This window comes from Suricata suricatta, chromosome 6 (assembly GCF_006229205.1).
Source record: "Suricata suricatta isolate VVHF042 chromosome 6, meerkat_22Aug2017_6uvM2_HiC, whole genome shotgun sequence".
Lineage (NCBI taxonomy): Eukaryota > Metazoa > Chordata > Mammalia > Carnivora > Herpestidae > Suricata > Suricata suricatta.
The window spans coordinates 69,514,871-69,529,345 of NC_043705.1; the positions used below are offsets into that span (position 1 = coordinate 69,514,871).

The following is a 14,475-nucleotide window of genomic DNA, read 5'->3' on the forward strand; positions in this document are numbered from 1 at the left end:
GTAAGTGACCAGATAAACACTATAATGAAAGCTTGAAGTGCTAAGGGAATATCCAAATCAGACTGAGGCATAGGGAAGTCTTCCTGGAGGAGGTAACACTTGAAATTAGTTTTGAAGCATCCATAGCAGTTATCAAGACCAGGAAGGACAATAGGAAATGCACTTTACATAAGAGGGGAAATAAGTGCAAATGAACTGAGGGATGAATTATGGTGACGTGCTCAAAGAGCTACCTGTAAGAAGAGTGTTTTAGCTTTGGTATTTTGGGATTTGCATTTAGGGAGAGATGGGAGATTGGGAGATGAAGCTAACAAGTAGTTCAGATTGCTGAGGGATCTTGTGGGCCAAGGTAAGAAGTTTGAACTTTATATAGAAGGTTCTAAGTAACCATGGGAAGATTATAGGTAAGAGAGATGACATATTTAGGAACATTCTAGCAGTAGCTAAGATGGTAGCATACAGAAAGGAAGCATGAAAATGAAAGGAAGCCTTCTGCAGCAAACAGGTGGGAAATGTCAAGGGCCTAAACTAATGCACGAGCCATGAAATTCTAGACCAGGTAACACATTAGGAAAACAGAATCTATAGGAATAGTACCTATGTGTACACACACACACACACAGATAGATATGTAATTGTATTATGCATAAATAAATGTTTATACATCTAAAATATACAAAATTATGTATTTTCTTATTAATATCTCATACACACAAAGGAAAGTTTTTAGTATTTGGGTAAGTTGTGATGCAATGTAATAGAAAAAACACTAACAAACCCACCCTCCTACTTAGATGTGCCACGACTTTGCAAAGATAATATCAAACATCTGTTTTGAATAAAACTTGGAATTTGGTTCCACTTGGTGGTGTGCTGATGACACCTCAACTATTTATTTTTTCTGCAAACCATTACAAGCCCAGTATTTTTCTAAATCCTGCCTTACATATAAGACAAAATAACAGATTTAAGTGAAACCAAGACATGAAGAGAATAATATTAAGAATAAGATATACAATTATTTTTGCTCAACTTCAACTTCTTTTTTCTTTTTTGTTTCCTTTTAAAAAATATAAATTGTTTCTATTTAAAGTCTACAAAATGATTTGATATATACATGCATTGTAAAATGATTACTATGGTCAAGCTAATTAACATATCTCACATAGTTACCATTTTATGTGTGTGATAAAATCTGAAATCTACTTTCTTAGCATATTTCCATTCTTCAGTACATTACTAACTATAGTCGTCACACTATTGGGTCTCTAGGCACAGTCTTCCTACCTAACCTGCAGCTTTGTACTCTTCCACCAACATTACCCATGTGCTCCAACTCCACACCCTGAGTAACCAGCCTTCTACTTTCTGCTTCGATATATTTGACTTTTTCAGGTTCCATATGAGATCATGTCCCTTTTTTATTTCTGTGTCTACCTTAATTAACTTATTGTAATGTTCTATAATTTTATCTATGTATTCATAAATGACAATATCTCTTTTTTTTGAGTCTGAATAATAATTTGTGTGTGTGTGTGTGTGACAATTTCTTTATCTATTCACCTATCAACAGATGCTTAGGTTGTTTCCATATCTTGGCTATTGTGAATATTGCTACAGTGAACATGGGCATGTGGGAGTCAGATACTCCTTCCAAGTACTGATTTCATGTCCCTTGGATATACATCCAGAAGAGGTTTTGCTGAATGATGTAATAATTCTATTTTCAGTTTTTTGAAGAACCTTCATACTGTTTTCTATAATGGCTGTACAGTTTACATTCTTACCAACAATATACAAGGCTTTTCTTTTCTCTACCTACTAGTCAATGTTTGTTATCTTTTTATTATTTTGAGAACAGCCACCCTAACAGGTGTAGGGTGATATCTCCTTGTGGTTTTGACTTGCAGTTTCCTGATGATCAGTGATGCTGAGCACCTCTTCATGTACTTGCTGGTCCCTTGTATGTTGTCTGTGGATAACTGTCTATTCATATGCTTTGTCCTTTTTTAAAAAGAAATTACTTTTGAGAGAGAGAGAAAGAGAGAGAGATTGAGGTGAGAGAGGGCAGAGAGAGACGGGGCAGAGGATCCAAAGCAGGCTCTGTGCTAACAGCAGAAAGTCCGATGCGTAGCTCCAACTGTGAGATCATGACCTGAGCGAAAGGTGGCAGTTGCTTAACCAACTAAGCCACCCAGGTGCCCCCACCTTTGTCCATTGTTTAATCTTGTGGTTATTTAAAGCTACCTCTTTTTTCTATGGTCCCAGGGGACTTCCAAATGAGCCCCATCAGCTCTCAGAGCTGGGTGGTTTGGAAACCAGTCTCTCCGGTAGCAGCTGTAAAAGTTGGAGTGCTAGATGTGTGGTCCAAACCCTTCTCTCCTCAGGAAAAAGCTGAGGTTTGGCGGTTCTCCTCCCACTGGAAGGAAGGCACTGTGCCAAGAATGGGGTTTACAGCATGAGTGTATGTCTCAGCTTTTCCTTCCCATTTCAATGTGGGTATATTCTTCTAAAATTTTAATGTTTATTTATTTTTGAAAGACAGAGAGAGACAGAGTGCAACTGAGGGAGGAGCAGAGGAGAGGCAGAGAGAGGGAGCCACAGAATCTGAAGCAGGTATCAGGCTCTGAGCTGTCAGCACAGAGCCCGGTCTAGGGCCCAAACTCATATCATGACCTTAGCCAAATATGAATGCTTAACCAACTGAGCCACCCAGATGCCCCAATGTGGGTATATTCTTAGTTGCCTGATAAGCAGAAGTCTTTACATTAGTTTCTGGATTTTTCTCAGAGGGAACTGATCTGTGTGGAGCTGTTTATTTGGTACATACAGACGAGAAGAGAAAATCAAGAGCCTTTTATTTCTCCATTTTACTCTTCAATTGCTTAATTACCTTCCCCTTGAATCTTAGGTAGTAATTTTAGGCTGAGGTCTTATTTTCCCTTGAAATATCTCCTTTTTATGAAAATTTCTTTATCTTATTTGTTAATCTGAGACAGAATCTGACTAAAAGCCATAAGCCTTCCTCTCCCATTCTGTGTATTTTTGCCAGGCAAGGGACTAATAGACAGGCGGTGAAAGATTAATTACTATCTTTCCACATATACTGGCCTTAATTCCAATGAGTATTTTGGCATAACTGAGATTAAGTTTATTATTTTAACAAAATTCAGAGAAAACATTTTCCTGCTGCATAAATCCAACTAAATATTTAATAATGACAGTGTGCTTTGAATTTTACACCCTATTTCCTACTCTGAAACAGGCGCAGTGTAAAAGCAAGTGCTTCCAATGAGATGAGTTGAGTTGAGATGAGATGAGATGAGTTGTCTGGCTTGCTTTTGATACCCTCTTCTCCATTGAGTGGATGATAATCTCAGGTACAAATGAGGAAAAGCAAATATGTAAAGAGCATCCACAGAGATGGCCAGGATTTACAGTCTGCAGTAGCAGCCTGAGGACACCGAACTTCCGGCTACATTTGGCCATTTGGGACCCAAAAGCAGATTTTCTTTTAAGAAAAATAATATTGTGTTGCTATGCAATTAAAAGCAAAAATCATATTCTTTGGAGGAATGATATCATGGTTATTGTCAACTTTTGAAAAATTAAGAGCAGGAACTTCTGGTTAAAGATAGTTGAATAAAGATATTTTTACGCTACTCCTCTCACTTGCGACATCTTAAACCCAGTTAAAAGTAGAAGAAGGGAAGCAAAAACTCCGTCTTTAATAGAACTTGGGAGTTGCCACAACTGCTAACCACAGAGTTCGCTTACAAATACTGTCAGGTCTGGACTGATAGACTTCCTCAGACCGTAGACATAACGATGCGCTCCAAATCAAGAGTTGTAATCCTAAAAGGTACAGCTAAATAATTTGAATGGAGCAGTATTACGCTAAGGGCTCAGGCGGGTCACAGGACAGACAGACAGGAAATGTCCCTTTCGAGAATCAGGTCAGTGACACAGAGCAGCTGAGGAGTGTAGCTGAGGATGCATCTGTGTTATTTAGCATCTAGAAGCTCTGTGCTTGCAAATTCATAACCGAGAGAAATGCTGACATGCTCCAGGCAGAGGAAGTGGAGTGGGCCTATAGAGTCACGACTGAAAATCTAGGACTCAGTGATTGGCTGTGAAACACACCAGTACGGTTTTTGAGGAGGAAGAGGGGAGATGTGCACTCCCCCACCGTGCAGGGCCTAAGGAAATAACAGATTTGATACTGTAAGCCTCAGTGGAGGATGTGGTCTACTCCTCCCCACACATACACTTGGTGATCTTCTGCAGGTTGTCAGAATCAGCCAAAGATGTAAGCACGATAGTTAGGTAGAACCTAGCCTGTGCATAAAAATCGGCCCCACCATTATCGATAGGCACACAGAAAACATGAAGCTGATGAGCAAACGTCAGTGAGAAGAATTACCAGAAAGACACATGAGGAGTTCAAACCAGAGGTTCTCCTCCTGTCAAAAAAGCTAAGAAAAAAGGAAAAAGATTAAAGCAGATTGCTAATTAAACAGCAATCAGATGTAAGTTTGCTCCTTCCCAAATTCCCACTAAATCTGCAAAAAAACAAACAATGTTTCTTTTTAAAACAGACCCACAAAGACAGAGGATATCAGCATAGAAATCTTGGGACCTAGAAAATAGACATGTGGAAACTGACTTAACAGATGTAAAAAAAAAAAAATTCAGTTTTAAACCTGTGGGATAAGCTGAGAATGATCTGGTTTCATACCACACAATTCTCAAAAGGCTGAGGTGTTGGCAGCACCAGGAAACTGAATCTAGGTAAAGACAGACTCTTGTCTCCAGGGAAAAGCAGGAAGAGGGAGAGCAAGGAACCATTGTAGTTTGTTGTTGTAGACTTCCGGAGTTCTCTCTTGTCCAGCAAGAGTGGATGCAGGATTAAAGAGATGCTAATGTCTGGGAAGAGACAAGAGCCCCCTGTAAGGGTCCCTGCTCCGTTTTTATTACGATCAGAAGGCTTACAAGCGTGATGGACGTGCACAGACAGACAATGAAACTGAACATTAACTCATGGGAGTGAGGAAAGGGGGTTTTGAAGATACAGGGTGTTAGGGGCTTGGGGCAATACAGAACAAAATCCAGGCGCCAGGCCGATGGTTCTTTACAGCAGACAGGAGGCACCTTGTCTATTTACCTAAACTTGCCTAGGGGACAGGAAACACAGAGCTCGCTACCTCAGGGTCGATAAGGCACCTTTCTTTTGCTAATTAGCCCGATCTGAGCATCCATGCCCTGCTTCAGTCTATAGCACTGTTTACCTATTTTGGTCCTTCCTTCGTGTGAAAGCAGCTCTCTGCTCGCTGTTGTACTAAATCTTGTACTAAATCGTGGGGGCGCTGCTGCCCTGAATACCTCATCTTGTTTATCAATTCTAGGATGCCTTCATCCTGCGGCTTCCTATTCCTTTATGCCTCGTTAACCCATCCGTGCAAGCTCAGGAAATTCCCAGGTTTATTCGCCACAGATTGTTATTAGCCTTTTAGTTTTTATTGACTTCTAAGCTATAGGCATGTTTTACGTTGATAAAATAAAAATGATTAAAAATACTAAATAAAAGGGCTTCCCCAAAAAAGAGATGATCACATAACAGAGCAAGATAGGTAAGCTGGACTTGCTCAGGAATAAGGTAGAAAAAAATTAAAACATCACAGAGATGAAATGTTTTGAAAGCCCCTGAAATGAAATAAATACAACTAAAAATAATAATGTATTTTTAAAAGCAAACATGAGCACACCATAAAAAATGAAAAGAAAATGTTTTTCCATATAAAAGTGGTTGTAGAAAAATGATATATAGAGGAGACAAGTAAAACATATTCAATATAGACCCTTTAGGACCACCTGAAGAAGAAAGAGAATAAATTCTTTAGGAAAAAGCTCTTCATGCATATAAGAGAAGAAAACTTCCTTGAAATGGAGATTTGAATTTATAAATCAAAACTAGAATTCAAAGAAAAATTGATATAAGAACAACTGAATCAAAATATCCTGGTTAAGGGGCCCATGGGCATATTGGTTGGTTAATCATCCTGTCCAACTCTTGACTTCCACTCAGGTCATGATCTAATTGTTCGTGTGAGATCAAGGCAGCACGCTCTCAGCTTGGACCTTGCTGCGGATTCTCTCTCTCCCTCTCTCTGCCCTTCTCCCACTTGTGCTCATGGGTGTGCTCTCTTTCTTCTTCTTCTCTCTCTCTCTCTCTCTTTTTCTCTCAACAAACAAAACAAACAAAAAAATCCTGGTTGAAGTTACTGAACATCAAGAATAAAGAATCATTGGACAACCGGGTAGACAAAACAAGTCAGCATGTGGTGTTAGGCTGGCGGTGTGTGTTTCTGCACGGGGAGACAGGAATTATTAAATCATAGCTACTGATCTTGTAGGGGTGCTTCCTCAGGGCTAGGTGCTGGCTAAAGCATTTGACTCATTACTTCCTTTCATCTTTAAATAACCCTATCAAGTGACTTTTTTTTTTTCAGGATAGCCACTTACAGTTCTGAAGTTTGAGCACAAAGCATTCCGGGAGGTGCTGTCTATGGCTCCTGTGTTCACACTGCCCATGTGGCTGGCACATCTAGTGCTGTGTGGTCGACAAATTGTGCAGCTATGTGCAGTGGTCTTCGAGTCATTACTCCCTTTTCTCAGTTAAGGAGAAGTGAAGCTCATCGACAGTTAAGAACCTTTTCCCAGATCTCAAAACTGGGAAATAGCAAAAGCCAGATTCAAAGCCTGGTCACTGTGACACCAGAGACAAATTCTTAACCATTAGCCTACACTGCACAGGCCAGCTGTCTCTGAAGGTCACACAAGAGGAGGTTGGGTGACACGTGGCAGAGAGCAGTGATAGCAGCAACTGTTCCTATATAATCTTTGAGGGTCTTAATGTGGATTCACAGGAGAATATCCTAACTGACTGATAGCACAGCTTATTTTGACAACAGACTTTATGTACAAACGTGTGAGATGGCGTTTGCCCGTGACTTTGGTGTATTACAAGCCAGCTCACATTTTTTATCAGATCAATTCCTAATTTTTCCTCCCAGCAGTCTCCCCTCCCCTACCACAGTCCCCTGGTATCTCCTCTAGGGATTTCTCAGCCAAAATTACCATCATACTCACTTTGGGCTCAACTTTGGTACTAAAAATCATAAGAAAAAGATCTTCATTTCTAGATCCTAAAAAAATATTGATGGCCATAAAATAAACTATATTTATAATACTTTGCATAATAGCATGAAAATATAATGCCTAACAAATATTATTTGAGGACAAAGAATTTCTTTTATAAAATTACAAACTTCAAAGTGATCTCTGATAACTTTAGACAAAAAACACAGTCCTTCAGCATTCTCCATATTTTTCATGCATTTATGAGTGCACATATTTCATGCATATATGAGTGCATTGAAACCGATAACACAGCATGTAACTGGCTGTCTCCCAAGAGAAGCCTTGAGCGGTGATATGGGGTAGGATTCCCCGACATGCTGGGAAGGTGGTTAATCTTCAATTCCAACCCCATTTCACTAGAATAACTTCTTTAAAAAACCATCTGCAATTCTGTGAGCCTAAACTTCATTCACATGTTACTGTGAATTGTTTTTGTCCTAATATAAGATAACACTGGACTGAGCCCACTCCAGGAGCAGGAGTTTTGACTGGGGTAAGAGGAGGGAAATTGTTTTTTGAATATGGGTCGGAGGATGATGGTGAGCTGGGATTCTGTAGCCAGAAGAGACCTGACAATCTTGGAGCTGAAAAAACAGACTAAACAGAGGAAAGTGGATTTAGAATGCAATATAGAACAGGAAAAATTTCAATTTTGCCTAACCATAAGCAGCAGGGAATATTCCCCAAACACCAAAATGTGTTGGAATGCCTATGACTGAATTAATATATCAGACTGAAAATCTAAAACTCCCCCTATTTTCTCCCAATGTCTTCATCTACTCCAACCCAGTTCTTTGATTTTGGCCAACGTATCATTATCCAACCTAGTTTCTCTCTCATCAGAAAAATGAGAAAAAATGAAGATTTCTGTTTATGTTCCCAGGTCTACTAATTATTCAAAGAACTTTAGAAATTTTACCATGAATGAATGCACACATCCTTCTGTAGTATGAAAAATGTTGGAGGCACCTGGGTGGCTCAGTCAGTTAAGCATCCGGCTTTGGCTCAGGTCGTGATCTTGCAGTTCGTGGGTTCAAGCCCCACGTCGGGTTCTGTGCTGACGTTTCAGAGCCTGGAGCCTGCTTCAGATTCTGTATCTCCCTCTCTCTCTGATCCTCCCCTGCTTGAGCTCTCTGTCTCTCAAAAACAAAAATTTAAAAAAAATTACATAAAATAAATTTTGAGCCTACTGATCTCGCAACCAATTTTCGTCTTGCCACTAGATGTGACTCCAGCATTGTGAAGCTTTCTGGAGACATTCAGTTCATCAGCTATGAGCACCGGAAAACTGAAAAAACAATTCAAGATTTCATGTCTGCCCTACAAACTGTTTCTAAGAACTTGGATATGAAGGTAATTGAAAATATTTGGAATTCTTACATTATGTGTTACTAAGCTTTCATTATAGCTTATCAAAATGTCTAGTCAGGTGGAAATTCTTCAAAAGAACTCTTTTCTTCCGAAGTGTTTAAATATTACAGTCACACATATATACCATGAGCACTGTCAGTTAATTAACAAAAATTTAACGAGCACCTCCTATGTTCCCATCGTAAGCCTGTGCTACTTGAGTCCACTGTTGCTCTTATTCTTTTACTCTCTGGGTTTTCCTCAAAGACGGTAGACCAAAGATTATAAGCAAAACAATGTCTCATGGAAGTTAGTATTATTAAATATCCGAACTAAATGTGAGTTGATTATGCATCCCTACAATAGGTTACGTCTCTCACAAAATTATGTACAAATCCATTGCCCTAGTTTTAAAGGCCATTTCTATACTGGCCTCCTGCTTACCACTTCAGTTCACTCCACTTTTCCTGGATCACCCCTCACACCCAGTGATACTGAACAACCTACAGGTAGGTCCCTACTCACTCTAAAATACTGCACAGCCTCCATATTGATTGTACTGTTTTCTGCCTGAAATGTCTCTCCTTTTTCATGCTCCCAGTGGCTTAACTAAAGGAGCCAATGCAAATTCTTTTGTGTCTTACTTTGCCACATACCTTATGTAACAATAAGCACATCTCTGAAGTCGTTTGGGCAGATCAAAGTGGAAATCCTTTGACAATTGGGGGACATGTAAGTTTGGTGTGTGATTATTTGTTCATAGGACCAAAATAATCAAGAGCAGAAGGTTCAAAGGGGCACGTAGGTTACTTCGATTCCATTGGGCTCACCTTGCCCACCCTACGCACCCATCTAATTAAGTCCTTAGACTTTTTTGGTTGAGTCTCTTTGTTTTCCAAAATACTTAGTCAGATCAAAACCAATTCATAACCCTTTTACCTCTGGTGTTTTTGACGTAAAACCTCAGTACACTTTTTGTAGAGCCATGACCAGATCTTCTAGAAAACTGTTAAATAAAAGTGGTCGTAGAAGGCAGCTTATCTAGTTTCTTATTATACTGGAGAAGCCTTCACTGTTTGCTGTTGGCTGTTGGTTTGACATATTTCTAACCATGTTAAGAAAGTACCCTTCATTTCCTACTCACTTCCATTAGTTTTTATTAGGAGTAAACTATTTCACCTTAAAAAAAATGCCTTGTAGATATCAACAAATGCCTAAATTTTCATATTAGGGTTTTTTTTTAATTTGGATTTTTATTTGTTCACTCGTTTATTTCTTTGAACTTCTAATGTGCTATATCAATACATTTCCCAATACTGAAACATTCCTGCATTTCTGCTACAGAGTCATTGTGTAATCATTCAGCATTTGACTTTGTATCTAAGTTCAAAATTTGATTTGGGGCACCGGGGTGGCTTTGTCAGTTAAGCCTCTGACTCTTAATCAGGTTCATGGTTCATGAGTTGGAGCTCTGAATTGGGGTTCACACTGAAAGTGGGGAGCCTGCTTGGGATTCTCTGCCTCCCTCTCTCTGACCCTTCTTCACACAGTCTCTCTAAATAAATGAACGTAAAAGAAGTTTTTTAAAGTGACACTGATTGAAATTTCTTCTTAGTTTTTTTAAGGTAACACAGATGATATGTATGGTTCACAAAGAGAAATCATATAAGAAAATATACACTGAGAATTTTTATGCCCACCTCTGTCACCAATTATCACATTCCTTCATTTCCTCACTGAAAACCATTTTTATTATTCTGTTGTGCATTCTTTCAGTATGCCTTTATGCAGATACAAACCAATGCAAATATACTCCTAGTTTTTCCTTTTTATGAAAAAGATAGCATATTATATATATAATGCATATATAGCATAAAAAGCATAAAAGATAGTATATTATATATGTATATATGTATTATATATATTACTATGCATCTATTTTTTTTCAATTTTTAAAAAATGTGTTTTTTAAATTTTTTTTAATGTTTTATTTCTTTTTGATACAGAGAGAGACAGAGCATGAGAGGGGGAGGGGCAGAGAGAGAAGGAGACACAGAACCAGAAGCAGGCTCCAGGCTCTGAGCTAGCCGTCAGCACAGAGCCCGTCGCGGGGCTCGAACCCATGAACGCGAGATCTGACCTGAGCCAAAGCTGGAGGCTTAACCGACTGAGCCACCCAGGCGCCCCTAAAAAATGTTTTATTTATTTTTGATACAGAGAGAAACAGAGCATTAGAGGGGGAGGGGCAGAGAGAGAAGGAGACACAGAACCGGAAGCAGGCTCCAGGCTCTGAACTGTCAGCACAGAGCCTTATGCATCTATTTTTTTTTTAACTAAACAAATACATCCTGGACATTAGTCATAATAATACATGGAAAGCTTCCTCATTCTTTTTTACAACTGCATATTCTTCCTCTGCGTACAATAGTTCATTTAACTGATTTCTCACAGATCGACATTTGGGCATTTTTAACATTTTTCTCTTTCAAACCATGCTGCAAGGTAAAACTTGCACCTATATCATTGTGTGTATGTCCGTTTTTAGGATTAAAAGCTAGAAGTGTGATTGCTGGGTTAAAGTACGTGTTTGTTATTTTGAGAGATCTTGCTCGTTATAAGGGTCTGACCATGTTACACAGCCATCAGCAATATGTAAAATGTAAAAATGAGAACATTTTACATATTGCCTCACCAATGGGGTTGACTTTTGAATTTTGCCGCTCTTATAGGAAAAAGAAAATCCTGTTTCACTTAGCCTTTCTTTTCTGTTTTTTTAAAATGTTTATTTACTTATTTTTTGAGAGAGAGTGTGGACACAGCAGAGAGGATCCCCAGTAGGCTCTGAGCCACCAGTGCAGGGTCCAACAAAGGACTCAAACCAATAAACAACCATGAGATTTTGACCTTAGCTGAAATCACAAATCAGACACTTAATGAAATGAGCCACCCAGGCACCCCTTCTCTTAGCCTTTCTTATTGTGAATGAGGTTCACATCGTCAAGAGCTATTTCATTTCTTTTTCAGTGAACTATCTGTTCATCTCTTTTATCCATTTCCTTATTGGTCTGTTTCTCTTCGTCTCAATTTTTAGGAGCTATTTATATATTGGGGAGATGAGCATTTCTACTATGAGCTGCAAATAGATTTTCCCAGTTTGACATCTATCTTTTGACTTCTGTTATGCTGAGGTTCTCTATAGCTAAATTTATCAGTCTTTTCTTTTGTAGCTTCTTTTAGGTCACCCTTAAAAAGAAATTCCCTCGGGGGCCCGGGTGGCTCAGCGATCTCGCAGTCGCGAGATTGGGCCCTGGGACGGCTCAGTGCTAACCGCACACGGAGCCTGCCCGGGGTCCTCTCCCTCTCTCTCTCTTCCCTTCTCCAATTTGCACTCGCTGTCTCCCTCTCTCAAAATAATTACTCATATTTTCTTCTAACACTTTCATGGATTTACTGTTTATATTTAAATTCTTGATCCACTTGGAGTTTTTCTAATATAGAATGTGTCTTAATTATTATTTTAATCATTGAGACCTAATAGTGCTTTTAGTATCTGGTACAGCAAGTCCCTTTTATTGCTTTATTTTCTCCCTTTTCCTGGTGATAATTGTCTCTTTGCATACGATTTTAAAGTCAGTCTATTCCCAGCAAATAATAATAACTCATTTTTAATTTTTATTGAAATCACCTTAAATGATAAATTAACTTTAGAATGGACCTAGTCATCATACTGAGGATTTTATCCAAGAACATAGTGTGCTTCCTATTTGTGCAAGTTTGCTTTTCTATCCTTCAACGTTACTTTCAAATCTTCCTCATGTTCGCATCATCTTCAATATATTTTGGGATTTAGTTACCTTTTTTTAGTTTATTGTAATGAAGTCTCATTATATCTTCTCATAAGTTGTTAGATGTATATAATGAAGGCTATATTAATTTTACAGTCTACTAACAGTGAATTCTCCTCTTGATTATAGAAAATTTCCAGTTTGTTGTTGTTTGTCCAAGTACACAGTCATACGATTTTTAAATAATAATTTTACTCATCTTTTTCCATGTTCATACCCATAGCTTCTCTCCCTGCTATAATTGCCTTAATAACATCAGTATGATATTAAATAGTAGTGTGGGGATAATGGCCATACTGCTCTATCTTTATATTTTTCCCCTCATTGTTTTGTGTTTTTTTCACCCCTTGCTCTTATTCCTGACGTTAATGGAAATGCCCCCAGTGTCTCCCTTATGGTGAGGGAAGTAAGTTTCCTCAATGAACATGCTTGAGGCGCAACTATTCCCATTATATTGAGTTTCTAATCCAGAATATTACGCGTTTTGTCAAATGCCTTTTCAGCATTTGTGGAGATAATCATGTGAGTTTTCTCCTAAACTATACTGGCATAATTATTTGTATTAATATATCTCTTATTAAATAGTTCTTGTTTTAAAAAATAAATTGTACTTGGGGCACCTGGGTGGCTCAGTTGGTTAACTGTCCGACTTTGGCTCAGGTCATGATCTCATGGTTCGTGAGTCTGAGCCCCGCATTGGGTTCTGTACTGACAGCTCAGAGCTTGTTTCAGATTCTGTGTCTCCCTCTGTCTCTGCCCCTCCTCCACTCGTACTCTGTCTCTTTCTGTCTCAAAAATAAATAAAAATACAAATAAATAAATTGCACTTGATTATGATGTTTTAAAAATTGTGCTGATACTGTTTGCTGATAGTTTATTTATTTGCATCAATGTTTATAAACAAGATTAGTCTTTTTGTGCAAACTTTTTCAGATTTTAGAGTCAATGTGTTACTGACTTCATAAAAATAATTTGGATGTTTCCCTTCTTTTTCTAAGGTCTGAAACAGTTTAAAAAACATTGCAAAGATCTATTCTTTAAAGATTCAGTAGCTTTGCCTCTGAATCCATCTAGGCCTAATGATTTAGTGGGAAGAAGAGGTCTCTGATATCTTTACTTTTTCTATGGAAATTGTTCTGTTTAAAGACTCTGTCTTTACAAGAGTCAGCTTTAGTAAATTACTCTGCTTGGAAAAAAAGTACCTTTTTCATCCAGATTTTGAAATTAATTTCCATAAAATTGAGCAAAATACTATGAAAATTAATTTTGTTCTTTATGCTTTTGTATTTTGCCCCTCACCATTTTATTTGTGCTTTTTTCACCTCTTGATTAGTTAGGCTATTTGTGCCTTAATAATTCTATTGATTGCTCTCCAATGAGCCAGTCTTTTAATATATTTTTTTAAGTTCTTCTTCTATTTTATTTTCCATCTGTTCTCAGCAATTTAAGATTTTGTCTTTATTTTTCCCCTTTTCCTGTGATCTGTTTTGCTGTTCATTTTCTAACTTTTTGAGGCATACATATTTGAGTCTTTCTTTTAGTGGTAGAAATGTTTTTGACTATGAGTTTTCCCTGAGGATTTATTTACTTTCCTGTATCCTCTAGGGCTAACATAGTGTTCTCATGGTTCCCTAGAAAGTCTGCAGCTATATATTGTATTTTTTTCCTTTGATTGAACAGCTTAAGAGGGGTGGTTGTTTTTCCCAGGTTAAGGATTTTTTGTTTTTCTTGGTATTCATTTTTAGTTTTATCTCATCGTAATTGAAATTTTTGTTGTGTATTCCAGTTTCAGTTTTTTAAATACGTTGAGGGGTTTATTTGATGACTGGATAGCAAAATTTTCTACATGTTCTAAAAGAAAATATTCTGTATTTTTAGGGCACAAAGTTCAGTAGATATCTAAAAACTTGCTTACTGTTTAGGTGTTTGGTATCCTTACTTATTCTTTTGGTCTATTCTCCTGCCTTGGATTGAGAGAAGTGAATTAAAATCTATAATTATTTGGCTTCCATCTCATCTATCACTTCAGCTTTGTGAATGTTTTTACTACATTATTTGCATCGTATTTATAACTACTCTA

The 14,475-nt window shown here is 37.9% G+C and overlaps 1 protein-coding gene across 1 annotated transcript in view; it reads left to right on the plus strand.

Moving 5' to 3' along the window:
• Positions 1-14,475, plus strand: part of FAM81B (family with sequence similarity 81 member B) — a 55,948-nt gene that overhangs the window by 24,963 nt on the left and 16,510 nt on the right. Inside the window, 1 exon segment of the mRNA XM_029941228.1 lies at positions 8,424-8,553. Within this exon segment, the coding sequence (XP_029797088.1) occupies positions 8,424-8,553 (130 nt within the window).